This window comes from Notolepis coatsorum (assembly GCF_963971535.1).
Source record: "Notolepis coatsorum genome assembly, chromosome: 20".
Classification (NCBI taxonomy): Eukaryota; Metazoa; Chordata; class Actinopteri; order Aulopiformes; family Paralepididae; genus Notolepis; species Notolepis coatsorum.
This window is the reverse complement of record NC_140184.1, coordinates 39,605,754-39,630,829: the sequence shown is the minus strand read 5'-3', so window position 1 is coordinate 39,630,829 and position 25,076 is coordinate 39,605,754. Positions and strand designations below refer to the sequence as shown.

Sequence of the window (25,076 nt, the reverse complement as noted above, 5' to 3'; positions counted from 1 at the left end):
CACTTGCAATGTTCTCCATCCATTTATTTTTGTCTGTCTTTATACTTCTCTTTGTTTCTCTATCCTTCTCTGTGTACTTTGCTTTTAGCTGTTTCTTGATTCTTTCAGAGTGTGTGCCAAGGATCCTCTTGCTTATTGTTTCCCGCTGGTCTACAAGGTTCCATGATTTTTCACTGATCCATGGCTTCTTATTCTTCCGTGGTCTACCCAGGATTGCTTCAGCGACTTCTGTGTAGGCTTTCTCCAGAACCTGAGAGTCACACTCCACCTCTTCGTTGTCTTCTATTCCTCGCCCTTCATCTTCCAGCACCTGAAACCTGTTTCTCAGGTTGATGGTAAAAGTCTTCAGGATGGCTTCATCTTTCAGCTTTGTTGTGTTGTACTTGACTCTGGTGCTTTTCTTTTCCTTCTGCTTCGTCTTCAGTCTTAACTTGACCGTTGTGCACACGAGGTAGTGGTCGCTTCCAATGTCTGCAGATCTGCATACTCTTGTCTTTCACTGAGTTCCTGAATCGTTTGTTAATTAGCACATGGTCTATCTGGTTCTTGGTCTTCCCGTCCAGAGATACCCACGTGGCCTTGTGTATATATATATATTTTTTTTTATTGGTCTTTTTCCCCCTCCATTTTCCTCCGATTTTCTCCCATCCCAATGTTAGTCGTATGCCAATTCCCAGTCCCTTCCTGATCGCTGCGCACTTACCCCCCACAGTCAGATCATCTGGGAGAGTGGAGGCTACCACGTGCTTCCTCCGACACACGTCCAGCCAATCACCGCTTCTTTTCACCTGGCAGCGCGGATTCTCATTGAGAGGGCGTAGCGTGTGGGAGGACCACACTATCCCCCTCACGTCCAATCCGCGCTTAGCAGGCGCCCCGACCGAACTGTAGGAGTCGCTATTTACAACGACCCGGACCCACCCCGCCAGCTTCTCCCACCCTCTGATACAGCCAATTGTATCAGTGCAGACGGCCAGCCAAGCTGGTGACAACCCCGGAGCTGTGAGCTGGATTCGAACAGGCGAATCGAGCTCACAGCTCCGGGGCTGGTGACGAACGCAATCTCCGCTCGGCCACCTAACCGCCCTGCCTTGTGTATATTCTTATGTGGGAATAGTGTTCCAGTAATGACTAGCTCGTTCATGTCAGACATTTCACACAGTCTTTCTCCGTTGTCGTTACGCTTTCCGATCCCGTGCTTGCCCATCACTCTTTCGTAGCCATGGTTTTCATCTCCCACTTTGGCGTTCATAACCCTGGTGATGATCAGCATGTCGTGTATGTTCCTGCTGTCTAGGACGTCTTGCAGTCTCCTGTAGAACTAATTTTTTACTTGATCCTCTGCATCTTCTGTGGGTGCATAGATGTGGACAACTGTGAGCTTGATGTGTTGGGAATGGTACCTAGCTTGAATGATCCTTTCACTGACTGGTGTCCAATCTATCAGTGCTCTTGCTGCTTTTTTAGACATCACTATGCCCATCCCTTGTCTATGGTTGTCATCCGTGAGTAAATTATGGATTCTCCGGTTGCAAGCTCCACTTTTCCTTGCCCCGTCCAGTGTGTTTAGCTGATTCCTATGATGTGGATTCCTCTGGTTATCATCTCTCTTGCTACTATGGCAATGTTGCCGCTCCTGTACAGTGTTCGTACGTTCCAATTCCCAATTTTCATGGTTTCCTTCGGATGCACTAGTGCCCTATTCGGCCCAAAGGCGTCCTCTCGGCTTTGGCCCTTGGGTGTCATGGTGTCTCTCCTGTTGCAAGAAGGACTGGCTATAGCGTCTCGAAGATTGTGTGAATTTGCTCTGTTTCTGTAATAAAGTGTTTTTCCGGGAGCGGGTTATCGGCCCTTAGCCCAACCCCCAACCTGGAGGACCAGTTGGATCACTCTTCGTCTGGTCTCTCTCCTTCGACCTGTTCGGCTTGGGTGACCCTGCTAGGAGTACAAGACTCCTGCCGACATAGCTCTAGGGGTCATTGAGACGCACAAACTGCCCCAACGCGTTAAGGTGGTGATCCATTGGAGCAGATTTGTATGTCTTGGATGTCATAAATGTCTTGATGAATTGAAAATGGAGGACCCTGATGTAAACAAGACGAAAGTATTTTTCTGGTCTGCATCCTATTAGCAGTTGTTTGTATTGAGCTGTACTGTATTGTACCCATTCCGCAATCTGTTAATAAAAGTTTCAATCAATCAATCAAGCGCAGCAGGCCGCTCACTCTCCGTGGTACTGAACCTGGAGGGAGGGGGAAACATGCATATGTGCAAATTTGTCTTCTCATGTGTTGTGTTGGTATTTATAGCAGACCATGTATGTGCTCAGGCTTCTTTGCAACATGTCTTGTTCCTTCACAGGCTTCTAAAAATAGCAAGCTGCACTGTGCTCATATTTCTGGCACTTGCAACTGGAAAACAATGCCTTTCCTCAGATATGTAGATGCATATTTTATCCATCTCTTTGCATGTCATTTCTATTGTGATGACGATGCTTCATAGACAATACCTTTTAATCCAAGTAAATGGCCATGCTCTACTTTAGCCTCTGGTTTTCTGCTGAACTGCAATGCTCCTAACCATTTAGTTAATGCAGAGCTTCATTCATGATATCTAGTAGAAAGTGACTTATTTGTTAGAATGCCTTCAGATGTACTGTACATGCATTTGCTACATCTGTAGAAAATTTGTTTGCTGGGTGGCAACATCAAAAAGGATGGCGCTAGCAGGTTGAATAAACCTGTTAGAAAGGCCTGCTCAATCACTAGGCTGGTCTCTGGACACTCCAGGTTCAGGAAAGGATGGTAACATTACCTCCATCCAGGTCTCCCATCCCATATGATGAACTTCCACCGCCAGCTAGGTGTAACAAGGAGCGGTTCAGGCATTCCTTTGTGCCAATTGCCATTTGCTATTATGATACGTCCACCTGTGCTGATGTCAACTCTCAGCCAACTGGGAGGCTGCTAGTCACTGGTGTACTACTATCCACCACCTGCATATTGACTGTAATCGGGACATGTGCTCTTTTTATTTATTCAAATGTACATTCTCATTATTTCCACTAGGAACCTGTATATTCTGGCATATTGTACTATAGTTCAACACCTGCACATTCTAATCATCAGTAGATGTTCATACTCTGTACATACCAGACTAGTTTTAATGTCAGTTTTCATAATCTATAATTACCTAGACATATCATGTATGCACATAATTAGCCGACTTGCACTGCTTACACCTGACTATTACTGCTCATCATGTTTGTACTTATATATCTGTATATTTCCCTTATGTTATAAGTATATATAATCTATAAGTATAAAGTTTAGATCCATTATCTTGCAATGGTGATACTGATAAAGTATATCCATCTCAAGCATTAGGCTTATACATATTTTGGGTGGAGGTGTAAAGCTTAGTTGGTTTTGGTACATGTGTGTTGGCAAATCTTCTGAATGTGTGAAGACTATTTCCTACTGCATAGTCAAATAATGGGAGACACTGCCCCCTTTAGGACTTGTTTTGACAGTGTACATGTAGGAGGTGCAACATCAATTTGCAATATGTAGCCTACATGTCATGACAATGTTTCGATTCATGCATTGTGTGTGTAAAGTATAAATTAAAAGTCAAACATTGAATATTGTTCAATTTAACCTTCAAGGCATCAACACACCTTGCTTTTATTTCCAAAAGAGACAATGATACACTGAAATGATGAATTGATGAAATTATATTCACACACTGCCTTAATACTATACACTGGACATTCGAATTTCAATTTCATTTTTAAAGATGGTCAACAACTGATATCTTCCTCTGCCAGATGATTTCCACAAATTAAGTAGCAAACGCAATAGCATATTTAAAATTATTATTTTTGAAATGTACTTAACTTTGCTTTGAGCAAAATCAAATAATTCCTAGGTCCCACATAAATAGGAATGATCTAAGATAGAAACAAAAAAGTGCAAAATCTGAAAACTCCAATTCATTTTATGAAGCAAGCACAATGGGAGGGGGGGTAATTATTCAACTTGACCCCCAATACTTGAGATCTTGAGATAATAAGCAACATCAATGACCATCTCAGCAAAGATTTCTAAATAAAAAAAGCAAATGTATAAAAAAAATTAAACATTAAATTAAAAGATGTCACGATCTCCTGGACATATGTCATATGACAGAAAAAAAAAAAACTGCAGTATTGTCCTCAAATGTAGTGATAAAAAACGATACCATTATTTCCTTAGGTTATCCATACAGGATAATGCTAAACCGTCTTAAAAAATGTACAGCTCCAATACTACAAATTAACTGCTATTCTTCCAATCTTTAAAATTTGTATCTAAAAGGGTTTCCGCTGTATCCAACTTTGGATTGAAGGCTATGAGGAAATGAGGGAGGAAGGATGTACACTTTTAAGTTAAATGAAAGCTTCTGAACGAGTATTTTGCCAAGTCTTTCCCTTTCATTCTACAGGCAGTAAAGTGAACATTGAGTAAGACTGCAAAGTTGTTTTATAGTTACAACATGTTGACAGTTGCACAATAAAGTTCATCCATGTGATGGAAGTGCTGTGAGACAAAATTATCTACAGCTTCAGTTCGCAACATTTTCATCTATTTTTCAAGGGTTTTAAGTCTCCAGACAGGTGTCAATACTTAACAAGGAATTACAAAATCCCCTTCAACGTATGAAATCACATTCGAAACAAAAATAATTGACACACTCTTCTGGTTTCTTGTGCGTAACCAAAGTGTGGTCTACTGATATGTGTCTCTGTGTGTGTGTGTGTAGGTGTGTAGGTGTGTAGGTGTGTGTGTGTGTGTGTGTGTGTGTGTGTGTGTGTGTGTGTGTGTGTGTGTGTGTGTGTGTGTGTGTGTATGCGCAGGCTACTCCTGGGATCAGCTTAAGGCTGGCGACGGTCCTTCTTGGTGAGCAGATAACACTGGATGGTCCTCAGGCGGTCCTTGGCCGGGGCGAACTCTGGCTGCAGCTTGAGAGTGGACTCGTACCAACGCATGGCCTTCTCAAACTCCTCCTACCGTCAAGAAGCGGAAAAGACACGTTATTAACTGGACACATTAATAAAACACTATTTGGATTTACCAGGATTGTCATAAAGGATGGAAGATTTGGATGCAGTGGTGCCATTTAAAAAGAAAAAGTGTCAATCTAATCTAATTATGTTGCTTAAGATAAATGTGGATCAATTCAGGGAGATCATTATTACTTTAGGGTCAAAGGATATTTTCTATAAGCCCATTTCTGGTAACTTCTGAAAAACTTACCTGTAGCCCTTTTGGTTTTCCAGCACTATCCAAGATTTCTGATGATATTTTATTAATGTATTCAATTTACAATGCAATTTAGGTATCATGTTTGTCAGTAAGCATGAGCACCTTGTGTTACACCATTGATTAACCTCTTAACGTGCACCGGAACGCATAGTGTAGTAGGGCTGCGCGGTAATCGCATCACCGCAATCCCGCGGTGTGTCAAGGCACCCGCGGTTGTAGAACAGACAACCGCGTCAACCGTGGTAAAATAAAAGGGGCATCATCATTTTTAACTGTTCATTTAATGACGAGGCGTCCGTTTTCCAGTAGCATGAGCTAACTTCACGTTTCCATACAGTTTACAACTCATAGATGAAATCAGGATTTATTTTCATATCCCGGACGCGTGTTGCTTTTTAACAGCGGAGTGCAAGAATATGACAATGTGACCATGTGACCGCGGCAGCGCGAGAGAGAAATAGGCTGTCTATTGCCATTCTCTAAGACAAACGCTAACCTTAACCAGCTCCTTAACAGCGCCTAAACTTAACCCTTCTAACCTTAACCAACTCCGAAACAATGCCTAACCTTAAAGGATAACGCCACTTTTTTTTTAAATTAGCTTATTTAACATCTTCCCTGGAGTTAGACAAGAAGATGCATACCTTTTTTGTCTCTGTGCGTGCATTTTAGCTTTGGGAATAGACGCTCCGTTAGCATAGCTTAGCTTCATCACTGGAAGTGGGGGAGGACAGTAGCCTTACAGTGCCTTACAGTGTATTGCAAGGTCTGACATTGACCAAACTTGATATGCATGACCTTGGTGGGCTCTAGGTCAACTCCTGAAAAGGGGGTCAATGTCAGACCTTGCAATCAAAAGTTAGGGGCGCACTGAAATTATGGCAAGGGTTATTAGCCCCCTAACTTTTGATTGCAAAGTCTGACATTGACCCCCTTTTCAGGAGTTGACCTAGAGCCCACCAAGGTCATGCATATCAAGTTTGGTCAATGTCAGACCTTGCAATACACTGTAAGGCACTGTAAGGCTACTGTCCTCCCCCACTTCCAGTGATGAAGCTAAGCTATGCTAACGGAGCGTCTATTCCCAAAGCTAAAATGCACGCACAGAGACAAAAAAGGTATGCATCTTCTTGTCTAACTCCAGGGAAGATGTTAAATAAGCTAATTTAAAAAAAAAGTGGAGTTATCCTTTAACCTTAACCATGCCTAACCTTAACCTTAACCATAGAAAGAATATTGCCATTCTCTAAGACAAACTCTAACCTTAACCAGCTCCTTAACAGCGCCTAAACTTAACCCTTCTAACCTTAACCAACTCCGAAACAATGCCTAACCTTAACCATGCCCAACCTTAACCGGCGAAAGAATACACGTTTATTAAAAAAAAAAAAAAAAATGATGGGATTCGAACTTGTCACCAACGGACCGCAGGATCGCAGGACCGCAGCGCTGCCAGGTAAGCTAAGCTTCGAATGAAAATCATGGCGGATTACGGCTACATAATGCCGCAAGCTCTGCCGCTCCGCTCTGCGCCTGCCGCGGGGCGTGTCGCAGCCAATCAGGGAAAACGCGGAAGCACTCGGCAGCACTCCTCCGCTGTTAATAAGCAATAGGCATCCCGGACACAAGCCCCCAATGTATACCTTTTCCTGTATTAATCTGAACCGTAGTAGAGTACAGGGGAGCGTTCTCCTAACTATCCCAGGCCGAAGTGCCGGTCATGTAACGTGCTTGTTATAACTAGCCGGACTTCGGGGTAATTCCCTCTGTAAACCAGACAACCGTTCTCTCAAGGACTGGGCGTTTATTTCCGTTTGCAGCTCTCATTGATTGATTGATTGATTTTTATTGTGGAGTAAAAGACAGCATCCAAGGGATAAAAACATGAGAAAGTGCAAGCACTTATTTCAATCATGATCCCTGATTTTGGACATGGACAGACATCATAAAACATAGAGCATCATAATAAAACAGAGCATCATAATAAAACAGAGCATCATAATAAAAAACAGAGCATCATAATAAAACATATAGCAACCCCATAAAACACTCCCTACCCTCTCCTTCCTAGACGTAGCTATTCTATACTTGACTGGCTAGCTATTTCTTTGTGGCACGTCTAAAGCTTCCCCCCTCTTCGATGTTTTTCAGGGCCACTGGAAGCTTGTTCCACTCCAGTGCTGCAGAATATAAAAAAGTATTTGTGCCCATTAGTGAGTTGAATTTTGGCAGAATAAAATCCGTACTGCTCCTTCTAGTGGAGTATGAATGATTGTCACGGAATCGATTAAAGTAATTGGATAGATATTTCGGACCTGTATTTTGAACTATCTTGTGTGTGAGACCTAATTTGATGTGAATTACTACTTACTTCATTAATTCATGTTAGTGACTAACGTTACACGCAGATTGGGTGCTGCCTCTCTCTGCCGTGGTCCCGACGTTAGCTATAGGCTAGCTATCTATAACGTTTGTGTGGTCCCGACGTTAGCTATAGGCTAGCTATCTATAACGTTGGTGTGGTCCCGAGTGTGGCGGGGACGGCGGAGAGGCAGCACTTAGTTTCCCCCAATGATGACACAAGTTGTGATATTTAACTAGCTATGTATGTGCATTCAAATTCACTAACGTTAAAATAGTGTTATAATAACGTTAAATGTTCACGCAAATAACGTTTGTTTTAAGTTGGAGAAGGGCATATATATATATCCCACAACGCATCACTCTTTACATGACTTTACATTTACATGCGATACTATGTTATTTTATTTCATACTTATCTTGTCTTGCACAGTCTCTGGAGCGTAACAGTAAGAAGCATTTAGTATAAAAGTATTCTGTACTTCTGTATGACAACTATTAAAGAAACTTGAAACTTAAAGGAGCAGGCAACACCCTAATCACATTTCAGAATGTTGAGGGACAAATGGATAGATTATCAAACATGTTTAAAATAGTTTCGGGACTCCTACGGCCTTAGATTTTTTATCTAATCACCAGGGTAAACTCGCATGTCTTAATAATAAAAATATATATATACAGGTATATAAAAAAAGTATAATAAAAAAATGAATAAAAAGAAAATAAAGAAATGTAGAAGTGCGGTACCACCGCATCCCGCAGTAATTAGCCACACACACAACCGTGGTGAGAAAATATCATACCGCGACAGCCCTATAGTGTAGCTTCCCAATGATACCCAACGTGGGGGGGTGCGAATAAGGGATCTAGGTGAAAGTTGACAAGCGAAAACCAGAAGTGAATTTTTTTTTAATGAATGGCTGTGGACGAGGAAATGGAATTCTGGAGAGCTTTTTTTTTGGCGCACGGTTTACCCAGATCTCTCTCAAAGAGCAATTTTTTAACAGATTTGTATCAAACCTGTACTACATAAGACTTAAGGCTATGGATCCGCTGTGTTTTCCAGCTTATACCTATTTTATTTATATATATTTATTTAGGATATTGCAACCACTACAGAAAAATGTGAGTACACAAGTTCAACTCAAGTTCAGACCTCTGTTACACTATTTCATTAGCACTAAAAGTGATTTTCCTTTTTTGAATTAGTAACTTCAGAATGTTATCTTTCAAAAGAGACCAGGCTCATGCTAAAAAGGTATGCAGTCCTCAAGTTCAAGTTAAAAAGAAATTGACGGCCAAACACGTAATATCTTGTGTTTCACGGCCAACGCTTGAGCGCCAAAAGTATAATATCTCGTTTTTAGATCCTTTGATATTTTTCCTTTGATCCCCGTTCTTAACACATTGAGTGCCACGCCCCTTCTGGGAAGTGACCTGGCCTTGCCGTCCATTAACCCCATGTAAACATAGTTGTAGTTTGTAGAGCTAAACCTATATTTTATAGTATAGCTATGGGTATAATAACGCCGTCGAGTCTCAGTGAGTTGCTTCCAGTCAACGTGCAAAAAACTGATTTCTTCATCCGTACATTTCCGTTTTATACCGCTTTGAATATGAATATAGTTTGGTTGCTTCTGAGTAATTCCAGGGAAAATTACACATTGTAATTTTTCGCCTGATTATCGGATCTTCCTGAAATCAACGCTAGATCATTATTATCCTTCCTCGTGCAAGCATGCAATGTGGTTTAGACCGGCACCCCCCCTCCTGCAACCCAACAGCCACACACATAAAACACAGATAGCTTCAATCGCGGTAGAAATAAATATCAGATCAACGCAAGCTGATAAGTGTCCTTATCTGGTATCTGATGTAATGAGAAAAAAAAAAGAATCCAATTATCTGATCGCCATTCCAGTTATCCACAGCGATCCTGTTTCCGACGTTGTTGGGCACTGCACTTCAACGGGCGGGCAGGGTCAGTAGTCCAAACCATCCCTACAAGCGTGTGTTTTGCCGGAGTGTTTAGGACCCACCCCCACGCCGCAGCTCGGTAGAGAAAAGAAACAAACCCGTTTCTAACTGGGTGCAATAATGGCCGAAGGCGTTAGAGGGCGGTATAAGACTGTCTGCCAGCTCAGACACACTCAGAACAGTATGCACAAGGTGCCCTGCTGAATTATGAATGGCAATAGCGATTAAAAGAAATACCGTGAGAAAAACGTAGATCTACGTTTCCGGCACTCAACGATTTGGCGACAGAAACGTAGTTCTACGTTAACGGCACCGGATGTGTTAACGGTCACCCGGATCACTCTAGGGGCGGAATCCTCAAAGGCTTTGCGCTGCTTTTTCCGAAGCAGAGCCGGTGCATCTCGCTCTCAAATTAGTGAAATTAGGTTGCTCATGCGGTAATGCAATGTCATGATTATTATTATTCTGAAGTTATTATTTTTATTATTAAATAAAAAATTTATTAATAATGAATTAATAAGAACTCCTCTCCTTCACTATAATCTAATTATGAAATCAGATATAGGCCAGGGCTTTACAACTTAATAAAGAGATTGAATATATATTAAATGGGATAGAAACTAAATTAAATGTATACCATATACAATGAAATTATATAGTGCTCTAATTATATTGGTATACATTTAATTTAGTTTCTATCCCATTTATATTCAATCTCTTATATTAAGTATAAGCCCTGGCCTATATCTGATTTCATAATTAGATTAGTGAAGGAGAGGAGTTCTTATTAATTCATTAATACATTTTTTATTTAATAATAATAATAACTTCTGAATAATAATAATCATGACATTGCATTACTGCTGATCAGCACCTATATCAGAAATAAATGTTTACTGTATTGCTCATCTCAGAACCAAGGATTTGAAATGTCAGCTATAGCCTTATTTATAAATCACGCGTTGCGAAAGCTATTGGCACGCAGCTTTATATTTCTCTAACAAGTTAGATACTGTTCATAACTCATATCCATTTTCTTTAGTATTCCGTTCATTTTGTATTGTATTTAATTTACTTCGTAATGTATAGAGGAGTGCAAAAGAATAGAATCTTTATTGTCATTGTTGGCCAATGAAATTGAGTTTAGAGCATCACCACATACAAACATACTGAATATAGCATGTACAAAATAATAATATCAATAATATAATATCAATGTCCCAAGTGCAATAGTGCTAGTGCAAATAAATAGTATGACAGTCCAGTTGAGTTAATGGATGGAGTGGGGGGGGGGGGCAACAGTCAGATTTTGGTGGGACAAAGTGGGACAGATAGATAATGTAAATTCTTTAATTAGAATAACTGGTCTTCACCGAATAGATAAAGGTTAAATACAGATTAAAATACAGAATTAGATCTCTCCGCATTCGAAGGAACGGCATGTGTCGTTTGCCATTCTTGGTTTTAACTGCAAGTTTATTTTTACTGCTTTCCATCTTGATTTCTAATTTCTTTTTCTTTTTTTGGACAGCGCGCTAAACTTGACAGCGCGCTACATTTTGACACACATTTCTGCCAAGAGCGCTGTCAGGGGTTCAGAGTGCAGACTGCTCGCGAGCCACACATATTGGGCGTTTCTGCGCTGGTATCTCATCGAGCAATGTCCTTTTGTGGATAGCTCCCAGACGCAGAGCAGGCTCCGCGGATGCAATTTGCTTCGTGCAATACATTCTCTGTGGATTCCGCCCTAGGTGTCCCTGGCTCATTTGCCTACGTTGGAATTGCAATGCCGATTGAATCTCACCAGGTGGCAGTATCGCCTACCTTTTGAACTCTGATAGTCCAGTTCAGCCATTGTCTCTAATGATCCCTTTCTGTCAAGACTCGCTCTGAGGGGGAGGAGCTCTTGCAGAGCAATCGCTAAGAGATCTGCTCGCCTCAAAATCTATAGTTTCCCATAAACACGAGTAATTACATATAAACGAAACGTAAACGAGTAATCGCGATCGCAGATGGGATCATTGGATTTATTCTTTTTGGAGTACCTTCTGGCTAAGGTAAGGTATATTCTATGTCTATTTTACCGAACCTGAAACAAGTTTCTGTAACAATCACAGTGTCTTATTTTACCGGACCTAAACCAAGCATTTTGTAACGATCGCATTTTCGGGGTAAGACTCCCCCACCCCCCAATCTTGATGATTTTGTGAAGTCACATATGTACATGGTATATACCTTTGATTTGGGAGTATTTGGGGTTTCAGGGGATCAACTTGGGCTTATTGCATATAACGCGTCTTATCTCGCGATCTATGGAAAAATACTGGATTATTTTGGAAATGGGTGATGTTTAGCGTGTAATAAACTACAAACTACAGGGTGTAGAAACTTATTTCTTTTACATGTTGGACTTGAAATAGTGTCTGTCAAATGAGCCATACTATTGTCTCCATTATAGAATATACAATAGCTCCGCAAAGATCGTGAAATATCGTGAAAATGGTCAAGAAAAGCTGGCGCTAGCCAGTGCAGATGGGGAAAGTTTGTGGCGCTCAAAGAGTTAACTCATTGGGCGCCAAAAATGTAATATCTCGTGTTTCGCCGCCAACGCTTGAGGGCCAAAAACGCAATATCTCGCTTTTAGACCCTTTGATCTTTTCCCTTTGATCCCCGTTCTAAACACTCAGCCGGAGCTCCCTAGGACTCCCTGGCTCATCTACGTTGGAATTGCAATGATGATAGAATCTCACCAGGTGGCAGTATCACCTACCTTTTGAACTGGGGATATCATTTGTCCCCAGTACTGAGGTTTACCTCCGACTGTTTCCGCCTAGAAGTGGATCACAACATAGCAATCGGTGGAAGATTTGGTGCCTCAGAGCTATATTTTCCCGTATGGTAGCCATGCCCAATGTACACAAGTAATTGTGATCGGCATGGGATCGACTGGGATTTATTCATTTGAGTCATTTCTGACTGAGGTAAGGTCTATCTTAGGTAACCTGCTGGTATTTTTTTTTACGTAAAACATGCTTCTGTACCGATCACAGTGTTGTGTTTTAGAGAATAGACTTTTAATTGTCATTGCACACAAGTATACAACGAAATTTCAGGGGAGCTCCCACATGACCGTAGTACAACCATACATGCAACACATAACATAACACTGTACATATAACAGAAATATTTTAAAGTGCATGATGAGCGGTAAACATAATAGATTATCAGTTATCAAGTCCAGGTAAGGTGCATGGTGCACGTGAGGGGACAGTCAATGAGAGTTTAGCATACCGGACGTAAAACATGCTCGACAAACACAATCGCAGTTTCTAGTTAAAACTATTTGGAAGTATTTGGAGTTTCAGACGATCAACCAGAACGATTTGGGCATATTGCATCTCGCGATCTATGAAAAAAGACTGGATTATTTTGGAATGGGGCAATGTTTAGCGTGTAATAGCGCACAAACTACAGTATGTAGAAATGAACTGATTAGTCAGTGATGGACTATGAACAATGCCTGTCAAATGAGCCATACTATTGTCTCCATAGCTATAATACAGAACAAACGATGGGTCTGCAAACATCGCTAAAATGGTCAATAACGCTGGCGCCATTGAGTACAGATGGGGAAAGAGCGTGGCGCCCAAAGAGTTAATACTTGTGCACACAACCTCACTTAACAAAAACCATGTCTCTCACACTTTAGATGTCTTGTCTCTCACCATTGCTATGTAGACGTTGGCAAGGGTGAAGTGGTTTACGACAAAGTGCGGGGCTATCTCAACGGCCATGCGGGCCACAGTAAGGGCATCCTCCCACAGCCGGGCATTCTGGAAAATGTTGGCCAGACTGATCAGGGGCACGTCCTAGTTCAACAGACCGGAGGGAAGAGAATATTAGAGGAGGAAGACCAAAAACACCATCAGCCTCTTCAATTCCCTACACATGTATAACATTTTTCATAAATTGGGTACTTTGGGTTTACCTTACGAAGGCATCACTACTGTGGTGGATTATGATTTATCAATTATACCATAGACAGATCTTCTGATCAAAATAGGTTTAACCCCTTAACCTCTTCCGCCTGTGCGGTCCGGGGGCGGACCGCAAATGACATCACGTCATAAATCAACCTCTCCAGACTGACAAAAGTATCGTGTTTTTTGTCAAACGTATTCAAGTATAAACATCATAACCATGTCACAACAGCAGTTCAAATGTATATTATAATCAATACGTTAGTTTACCGATGGGAATTGTATTCTTTACGTATTTTTACGTCATTTTGAAGAGGACATCGAGAGCTTTGAATGAGAGTTGGAATTTTTCCGAACAACACTTCCCAAAGGCCTCTATGGGGCTTCAAGCAAATTACTTCTGTATGAATTTTTTTAATATCTCTTATTACTCGGGATAATAAACCACAAAACCTAACGTTATTGAGATATATTGGAGTGCAGTTAGTTTATCTTCCCTATTAGCATGTAGCAACAATCATATTTGAAATTTGTTTAAAAATGGCGGCACTCTGGCCATAATAATAAACCTACTGTAGTGTACATACAGTAGATTTCATTATCTGTTCTTATGCACGCCTGGTGATACTAAATCCAAATTGAATTCGGCCATTTGAAAGATAAGCTTTGGCACAATCCATAAATGTGCGAATTGGCTATAATAAGGTAATTTATCAGCCTGCTATTCTATATTCTATAATATTTCAAATTGCATTGGTCCGGATGGGAGAATTCAGTACTGTATCTACAAAACCTTGTTTAATCATCTTCCCTTTATTCATTTCCTTAGATTATTTGTACACGTGATCTCAAGAAGGTACTGAACGAGATCAGTGGCAGTTTTTCATGTCTGGTCATAGCATGGTGTTATTCACTGTCAAAGATGCAAAGAAAAATCATAATTCATATTCTCCTTTGTTTCATCACAATTTAAGCAAGCCTAGTAATAGACACAATATTTCTGACACTGGGAATACATTCACTGAGGTCCATGCAAATGGACCTTGTAGAAGTGGAGCAATATACCATTTACTTAGGTATGTATTTTAGGCAGATTTTCAGCATTGCATCGTAAACCGGATGAATTAGACGTGAGGAAATTACAGCGTCACGAAATCGTTGTAGTCCTAAGAAAGAGACCCAGGGCTTTCGATGGATGTCGCAATTTCATAAAACTACACTACCCAGCTCACACTAGCCTCTGTCAAAGCTGCTGAAAATATTCGATGTGAAAAATTCTGACATTATTTTCGTGATTATATCTCACAGTTCGAACAAACCTTAACATTATTGCAATAAAATAAGTGTATTGTTTCTTTACATTTCTGTGAATAAACGTGTTGCAATCTGGTAAAAAATGGCAGAGCTATGGACATTATACAAAAATAACTGTACTTACAGTAGATTTCATTCACGGTCTTTGCTGCCCTGTAACGGGCGCCTGGTGGTACTAAATCCAGATTTAACTCTGCCATTGGAAAGAGGAGATTTGGCCCGATCCATAGATGTATGTATCACAAGAAGGTGCTGAATGAGCTCAGTGGTAGTTTTTCATGTCTGGTCAATGGGTCTCATTCTCCAAGGACTTACGACAAAAAGGGCTTTCTCTTAGGGCCATTTGAGACCTTTTCGGGCCGATTTTGGGATTCACCAACCGTCCCAATAAAACATATATAATTAATATTATATTATAATATATTGTCTATATTCATGTCTTGCCCGAAAAGGTCTCAAATGGCCCTAAGAGAAAGCCCTTTTTGTCGTAAGTCCGTTGGAGAATGAGACCCAATGTTAGCATAGTGTTATTCACCATCAAAGATGAAAACTAAAATATATATTTATATTCTCCTTTGGTTCATTACAATTTACTCAAGCATAGTAAAGAGACACACTATTTCTAACACTGGGAATACATTCCCTGAGGGCCATAGCCCAAGAACATGCAAATGGTACTTGTAGAAGTGGAGCAATCTTCCATTTACTTGGGTATGTACTTTTAGGCGAATTCTCAGAAAATATGGCTAGGGCTTAAGAGGTTAATAGTAAAAACAATTAATACAAAGTACAAAGTACATGTAGGTTAAATGAGCTTGGCTAAGAAGAGTGCTCTCATCGTGGCCCACTATAAAACACTTAGGAAGAGAAGGAGACAAAGAGTTTAAGTAGAGAGGGGTGGGGGCCGTAGTGTGAACTAAACCATTGTTTGGGGCAACCAAAAGGATTCCTCGACACTACATAATGTAAATCACAACTGACATAATTAGTTTGAGACTTGCAGTTGGGGTACTTCAAGGTATCTTTGTGTCATCTGAGGCTGAAGTTACACGAAGGGAAGACAGGAACGTTTCATTTTCACTTTTCAGAACGTTGCGTAATCACAGTCAGATTAGACAACGTTTGTCTCCTGAATTATTTTCGTTGTCAGAAGCTAGGCGTGGTCAGACAGCAACGGATCTCGTCACTGAATTCAACACTGAGCATGCGCAGGAGGTATTTGTCGCGTGCACAAACGCGCAAGCTCGGGGGTTAAGCTGTCGCTCGCTTAGTACCCCACACCAGACACGGCTGTTCAGGTATAATAAGCTATATGTGTCGCTCTGTTTAGCTGGGGGTGTTGTTTCCCCCCGGGAGATATGGGAGGACGGACCAGACGTTAGGTTGTCGTGAAGCGAGCAGGTAGCTGTGTTGTGCATTACATTTACAAGGGAAAGTATTAAGCTGTAAAATCCATATTGAGCTGGAATTAAACCACCATATACGAATACAACCTCTCCTCATTCTTCCTGACATTACTGCACGACAGATCGCTACAATACGTTCACTATCACAGATTGGACAAGTAATGTTATGCACCTGCCAGTGCATGTGAGCGGATCGGAGCGTGAGCGGCGCGGGGCGCGGAGCGGCCGGTTTTGACGTGAGCGAGGAGTGGGTTTTAAAATGAGTCGGCGCGACGTCCGGAGCGAGAGTTCTCCTCCGCTCCAATCCACTCCAGGTCGCTCAGTGGTTTAACACTGTTGATGTAATATACATGCAGTACAATGCCAAAGCAACAGATGGCGATGTACAAACATGAAGGCCATTTTCAACCAATGAGAAGGGTGAACCTGTGATATCCTGTTCAGGCTTCACTCCTCCTCCTTCACTCACTCCTGTTAGAAAAAGTATCGACGCCATTGTTGTTGACGTTAGCTTACATGCTAACGTTAATGGCAGCGACCATAGCATTGTGGCTCGGCTAGCCTATCATCGCTTAATAGAGCTAGTGAATGGATAAACAACGTTATTTAACATTGCAGAATGGGTACAATTACAATGCGGCTCAATACAAACAATTGTTAAGGGGCCCAGGGGGTGTAGACTGTTGTAGTTTGAGCTAATTTACACCATGCTCCAAAAAAGAAAAAGAAAAACTGCCGAGCGATCTGGCGCGGGGAGCGGGGAGTGCTCGATTCAGGGTGAGCGGGGAGCGAGTGGAGAGCGACTTGGGGGCGGGGTCAACATGAGCGATTAGCGGAGCGGACCAAGCTTTAAAGAGCGAAGAGCGGATTTCTCAGCCGCGCCGATCCGCTCACGTGGCCTGGCACCTGCTGAGAGAGAGTTTTTTCACGGAAGACGCAAACTGTTCTGTTCTCAACCATCATTTTCTTTGGACAATAAACCTTACAAACTACATCAGTTGCAGCCTGGACATTCAACTCTGTCAACATCCACAACTTCTTTTGTTATCCGAGTATAAAAACAATACAAGTAGGTGCATTGTGGTGCATTGTCCATTTATTACTTAACACATTGCCCGCCGGGGGTTATGCCCATCTAATGCTCCTCTCTGCCAGCGCTGTAAGCCTATGGAGATGTTTACCTTCTTTGCAGGGCTATAACTTTTTAAATTGTATTGCTATATTGACATTACTATGGCCCATTCAACATCGATTATCTATCGTTCAGGATGTGGGAACGTTATACTTTTTCATTCATACAAAAATACCTTCTAGAATATAAGTATGTTTTTATCGTTTTCTGCAGTAATTCCTAGAACGTGAGTTATAGGCCCAAACGCATATATATTATCGATTGGCGTTTCTTCCCTATACACGCTATATTAAAAAATTCAAATGTATATGATCGGTATACGTTATGCTTCATCATGCGTGAAGGAAAGGGGGGGGGGGTCGTTTATAATTCCCCGATCATCAGTAAATGCTTTATTTAGGTTGGGTGATATATTGATCAGATCGGTTTACTCACAAGGAAACTCACAATCGGGTTGAAAATAACGTTATATTCCTCTTACCGTGGGTCAATGAGACTGGCGGTGAAATATCCCAAGTACACTACGCCGATCGCCTAGGTCCATTTCCGGTTTGTATGTCGCAATAAACGCCAAAATCATATCGATTATTAAGTTTAGAAAGCGATCCATTATGTACATAATGTCTGTCGGGAGTCCCGCAACGATATGTGACGGCCGGATGATTTTCATCGACGCACATCGGCCACATCCTGTAGGCGAGTGTAACTCGCCCGACCATCCACAAGGCGGCGGTATTGAGCCGTCGTTGCCGTCACCTATAGGGTCCAGCTGCAGCGTGCAGGGTGTATATATGAATTATGAATGCCATGGCGAAAAAATTAATTATTGAGCTCAATATCACTGGACAGCGTGGTCTGGCGCTCAACGCATGGTGGCCAATAATGCTGGAAAGCGATTTTGGCGCACAATGTGTTGACAAGCGGCGACTACACCTTCTCCAACAAACGTTTTTATTTTTTTTTTTAATCTTTTCCCCCCTCCTTTTTCCGTCGTTATGCCAATTCCCAATCCCCTTCCTGGTTGTTGCGCACTCTACCCCCTACCGTCGGTCTGGGAGGGCGGAGACTATCACAATATCACATGCTTCCTCCGACACATGTGTAGCCAGCCCACCGCACTTTTCACCTGGCAGCGCGGACTCTCACTGGGGGAGTGTAACGTGTGGAAGGGTCACACTACCTCCCCCAGATCCTTCCCTCGCTGTGCAGACGCCCCAACCGAACTGTAGGAGTCGCTGTTTACAATGACCAGGACCCACCCCACCGGCTTTCCCACCCGCTGACACTGCCAATTGTGTCAGTATGGACGGCCGACCAAGCCAGAGGTACCGCAACTGGATTCGATCCCACTGTCTTTGCGGTGGTAGACAGACGCTTAGTCCGCTGCGCTACCCGGCCGCCCTAACGTTATTTATTTAAATTGTTTGTTAATTAATCATTTTTAATAGACCGGTCTATCTCGCTCTCTTGATAGACCGGTCTATCCTACATTACGCGCAACCAATGAGTCTAACTGGTGGCCACGGACGGTTTAATAAGGTGTGGCAGCTCCGTAATAAACTATCGATTTATATGGAATTCGTTAAACTTATCCGTTGTCTTACTTATTATTAAAAGTATTATTTATTTCTCCCAAATGAAGGTTCCGAAAAGTCTGTCTCCGTCACAAGCGTAATAGACCGGTCTATCTCTCTCTCTCTCGATAGACTCATTGGTTGCGCGTAATGTAGGATAGACCGGTCTATCCTACATTACGCTTGTGACGGAGACAGACTTTCGGAACCTTCATTTGGGAGAAATAAATAATACGTTTAATAATAAATAAGACAACGGATACATTTAACGAATTCCATATAAATCGATAGTTTATTATCTGTGGCCTGCCGTGTGCTTTTGACTTAAAGGAAAACTCCAACATTTTGGGAAATTAGCTTATTTAACATCTTCCCTGGAGTTAGACAAGAAGATACATACCTTTTTTGTCTCTGTGCATGCATTAGGCTTAGAGAACAGCCGCTCCGTTAGCGTAGCTTAGCTTCATCACTGGAAGTTGGTCAGACTTGTACCCTGACGTTCCCTACAGTGCCCTACAGTCACGAAATACACTCCAAAACGTTCCTGTAGACATGTTGTGACCTGTGTATTTACCACGTGGAGAAATAAAAAATAATTGAATTCGACAATTACGTTTTCTAAGCAAATATACTCGGAACAATTTTTTGCCTAACCACTCCTCTCTGGGCGCAGTCAGTGATTTCAACGTGACGCCATGTTTGTTTACATTCTCATTCATTCAAAGGATCCGAACAGATTGAAGTTTATGGATACCATGACTTAAAATCCTCTTACCTTGACGATTAAAAGCCTCCCAAATTTAGAAAACAGTATTCCAATGGCTGGTCTTGATAGGCTGCTAGCTAACGGAGCTAACCAACAAACACAGAACCGGGCGGACACTAAAGCAGATAACTAGGCTAACTTCCGGTCGGGGGGTTCCAAAATAAAAGAGCGTCTATTAGCAGCGGAAATACGTTTATTTTGTACATTATCTAACGTTAACACGAACCTAAACTAACGTTACAACTAACCTAAAGTTAGTTTAGGTTCATGTTAATGTTAGATAATGTACAAAATAAACGTATTTCCGCTGCTATAGACGTCGCTCTTTTATTTTGAAACCCCCCCCCCCCCCCCCCCCCCCCCCCGACCGGAAGCTATTACCCTCGTTATCTGCTTTAGTGTCCGCCCGGTTCTGTGTTTGTTGGTTAGCTCCGCACAGAGACAAAAAAGGTATGCATCTTCTTGTCTAACTCCAGTTTGCCTCAGAACATTGACTATAGGCTTCTAAAACAATTGAATAGGCTAAACTTCGTTTTAACTTCTTGAATTCACATTTCTTTAGTTTGCAATAATGCAACTGCAAGCCAATATTCCGAGACATATTACCTTTTATTACATGGCGTTTTCACATTCGCCGAAATGCTTGCTTGTGATTGGTCAATAGCCCCCCGACAGCGGTCATTATTTTTCAATAATGACCGCTGTTTTTTCAATAATGACCGCAGTGCGCAGCTGTTGGCAATCAAGCCCACATCAGTGCAGCAAATCAGACACACCTGCCGCGCACTGACAGCGGAGTGTCAGCGGAGCCAGAACAGCTGCCCGCGATAATAATAATAATCACTTTATTTGGGCTGACAGAGCCACAGAACAACTGCGATTTGTCAAATGAATTAGGTATATTGTTAGTAAGTTAGCCATGTAATAAGCGGGATAATGTATAGCGCTGCACTGACAGCGGAGTGTCAGCGGAGCCAGAACAGCTGCCCGCGATAATAATAATCACTTTATTTGGGCTGACAGAGCCACAGAACTGCGATTTGTCAAATGAATTAGGTATATTGTTAGTAAGTTAGCCATGTAATAAGCGGGATAATGTATAGCGCTGCACTGACAGCGGAGTGTCAGCGGAGCCAGAACAGCTGCCCGCGATAATAATAATCACTTTATTTGGGCTGACAGAGCCACAGAACAACTGCGATTTGTCAAATGAATTAGGTATATTGTTAGTAAGTTAGCCATGTAATAAGCGGGATAATGTATAGCTTTACTCGGTCATTGTCGCAAAATAATTGCCCTTCACTGACGTTTAAAACACCTCGCCGAAGCGGCTCGGTATTTTAAACTACGTGTCGGTCAATTATTTTGCGACAATGACCTCGTAGCTATACATTATCCCTTACTTATTTGTTAGGCTATTTGAATACACCGTTTAGCCCTAAATGGATTCAAATAGCCTAACAATTACAAGTAAATATGTCTCGGAACATTGGCTTGCAGTTGCATTATTGCAAACTAAAGAAATGTGAATTAAAGAAGTTAAAATGAATAAAGGCCGCGAACACCTGAGCTACTTGGCCGTTCATGTTGACTAATCCAGTGCTGGAAAAATATGGCTGGATCCTGTTCTCACCGGACGTTGGTGAGGGCATGCGGACGTCGGTGTCTAGTGCGCATGGGCGTTGGTCGTGAACGGCTCTGGATCGCGCAAGGTTACATGGCACCATTTCAAGGGACTTTGAGAATGAAAACCCCCTTGGAGCGTTGCCGCTAGAAGAACGAAAATGCCAGCTAAAACGCTGTTGCCATTTAACTTGGACATGCAAACGAAATCATTCGAAAATACAACGTTGCTGTTTTCCCCTCGTGTAACCTGGGCCTGAGACAGGTTTCAGTGGTTGGCTTTGTTGAGTCAACTTGCCTTCATGTGATGAGGGGCATAGTTGAGGGCCTGGCGCAGGCAGTCGATGGCTCTCTTGCCCTGGCCCTTCACTCTCCAGTACAGGGCAGCCATGCTGGATAACACCCACGATGTTTGGTTCTGCAAGAATTCAGTGAGAAGTTATGCAATTTGTCACTAATCTCTTAAATAAACCAGAAAATGTGGAAGGGCAAGGGAGTAACATTAGCCTAAATACTGTATGTACTGATTATAATGTGCAAACCTGGAGCATCCTCTGGTTACATTAGGTGATAACGTTGGTGGAAAAAACAGGCAGAATGGTGTTATAAGTACAGAGCACAAACACTATGTGGTCAGAAAGTCCGCTCTCCTATTATACATTACTTGATGCCTATGCGGACATATGCTGAGGTCTGCTATTGCATAATTTTAGTCCAACGTGGATCCTAGCAGAGTTCAGGCTGTGTATGCTACGTGTGGACTATGATTGGCCCTTAAAGAAAAAGCTAATAGTTTGAGTTTTCAAAAAGGCAATTGTTTTTTGGCAATGCCCCTCGTGTCTCCTAGCAATCTTCGGAAAATGGTGTGCATGACATCAGTAGTGGAAAGTGAGCAGACCTGAGGCACTTCAATGTCTTTCCTCTATTACTGGTTTGAAGTAGGCTTGCTGGGGTAGTCGGTGCTACTCTATGTTCAACCATCCACAGAGTACCTTACTTGCTCACTGTGCCCACCTGGCACGGCCAGGAGATCTAATATACTAAACATGTTATCAATACTTAGTCAGACAACATAATTATAGACCTAAAGTGTTTACTCCATAGAGTGGAGTAGATTTCACTTCACAACACAACTATAGCTGAGGAGAATTTGGTGTCAAAGCCAACAGCAAAAAGGCCTATTTTGAAATAATACCAGATTTAAACCCAATGCTAATAGGGGATCCTGCTAACATTAACAAGGCAATCTGTAAACTGTGTATGATGAAGGTGGCAGCTAGGGCTGCAACTAAAGATTATTCTGTTATAGATTAATCTGTAAAAAAATTACTTTTGGGTTTTATATTTAAAAAACGACCAACCAGAGTATTATCTGCCAAAAATGTTATAGCTTTTTTGTATTTTAGTATGTGTTATTATTAGTGGTGGGACTTGATTAAAAATGTATCAAATTAATTCAAGACTTTATAGTTAATTAATCTAAATGAATCACATTTTAATCGCATATCAATATTTGATGCGAAAAGCAACATTCAATTCAAATGAATTTTGGTATACAAGTGAATCAATGAATATACATTATACAGTCATACGTTTAAGCAGCAAAATCCTGTTTTAGCTACTACACAGACCAACAGATCAATGCAATTTTTAACAAAGTGAATACATTTTTGGAATAATATATACCGTACTTTTCGGACTATAAGCCGCGGCTTTTCCCCCCATTTTTCGACCCTGCGGCTTATATAACGGTGCGGCTTATATGTGACTCGACGTGACCAAACACGAAAATGTAAAAATCTAAATATTGCTTTTTTGACTGCATTGAAATGTTATTTATCTGTTCCCTTATTTGCTAAACTTAATACAACTTGTAAATGAGTTAATTCTTGTTATTTGTCCGACAGTATTGTGTCCCAATGCTAATTACATATGGTAATTAAACATTAAAACACCTGCGGCTTATAGTCCAGTGCGGCTTATATATGTACACATCATTCAATTTAGGTGCTGCGGCTTATAGTCAGGTGCGGCTTATAGTGTGAAAAGTACGGTATATAGCGCAAAGGACCTTTTGTAAACTCACGCACTTTCGAGGTAAAAGTAAAACGCAGTACTTTCAAGGGGGGACGACTCTTGATTGAGCTAAATTTCTCTTATTTTATTTTTTTTATGAACAAACCAGACTAAGAAAAAAAGTAATTTGCAATGTATTATACTTTATACTTATAGCACATGTATGAGTCTGGTCTCCTTTGAAAGGTAACATTCTTACACAATAAAGAAAAATCATCATGCGATTAAATGCATACATTCTTTTTTTACTTTTAATTCTTTCTGTAGTTAATTAATAGAAATTAATGCGAGTCCCAGCCCTAGTTATTATATATATATATATATATATATATATATATATATATATATATATATATATATATATATATATAGTATATAGTATATTATATGTTATCTCTCCACTCCACGCTATGGTAATGGAGATAAGATTATAAAAAAGACAATATATATACATATGTAAATCAATATCTTCCTTTTGAATACAATTGGCTCAGGAATCCTGATTGTTAAAGCTAATTAGCCTAATCCATGTCAAAAAGAGTAGCCTATAGTAAATGTACACACACAGAAAAAGAGGGAGTAGTTTATAGCTGACGTAATGAGTTAAGAATATTTCTGCTAATGAAGTGCAATATTTATTATCATCAACTATCCAGTTTTTATAGTGTAACGTTTGGCAACTTCAAACCATTGAATGTAGGGAGAGAGAGGGGGGGTATCGGGCTCAGCCTAGGGCTGGGCGATAAAACGATAACGATAACTATCGCGATAAATTATTTCCTCGAAATAAACATGAAACGTGGTCGCAAAGTTTCGATATATCAATTTTCCAAGCTTGGATATGAACACACGCACTAACAACCAATCAGTGAAGGAGATGGCCGATAGCGGAAGGAGACCCGGAAAGAGGCGCGGAGGTAGGACACAGTAAACAAGGCTGGCTATGGCTAATTAGCTTGCACGGCACTATTTCACAGGTTACCTGCCGAGTTGGTGTGTGTTTTGAATTCTGAGGGTAACTGTTATAGTAGTGTGGGGTATACGGTGGACGTCGTTGCAATGAATTGGGCGGAACAGAGTATTTTAGGGTCATTTTTTAGTACATTGTCATGAAATACTCTGCTCGGAAACGAGGCTGGCTATGGCTAATTAGCTTGCACGGCGCTATTTCACAGGTTACCTGCCGAGTTTGTTTTGAATTCTGAGGGTAACCGTTATAGTAGTGTGGGGTATACGGTGGACGTTGTTGCAATGAATTGGGCGGAACAGAGTATTTTAGGGTCATTTTTTAGTACATTGTCATGAAATACTCCGCTCGGAAACGAGGCTGGCTATGGCTAATTAGCTTGCATGGCGCTATTTCACAGGTTACCTGCCGAGTTGGTGTGTGTTTTGAATTCTGAGGGTAACTGTTATAGTAGTGTGGGGTATACGGTGGACGTCGTTGCAATGAATTGGGCGGAACAGAGTATTTTAGGGTCATTTTTTAGTACATCGTCATGAAATACTCCGCTTGCTTTGGCTAACTGCTAACGTGCGCGGACTGATGACGACATCAACT

The 25,076-nt window shown here is 41.3% G+C and overlaps 1 protein-coding gene across 2 annotated transcripts in view; it reads right to left on the bottom strand.

Annotated features, from left to right (window-relative positions):
* Positions 1-3,685: 3,685 nt before the first annotated feature.
* Positions 3,686-25,076, bottom strand: part of ttc17 (tetratricopeptide repeat domain 17) — a 113,354-nt gene continuing 91,963 nt past the window's right edge. For both annotated transcript variants that reach the window (XM_084337481.1, XM_084337482.1), the window contains exons 23-25: positions 21,738-21,857; positions 13,370-13,513; positions 3,686-5,047 (exon numbers count right to left, since the gene is read on the bottom strand). In XM_084337481.1, coding sequence (XP_084193607.1) covers positions 4,916-5,047; positions 13,370-13,513; positions 21,738-21,857 — 396 coding nt within the window. In that variant the 3' untranslated portion in view covers positions 3,686-4,915. The remainder of the gene's footprint in view (positions 5,048-13,369; positions 13,514-21,737; positions 21,858-25,076) is intronic.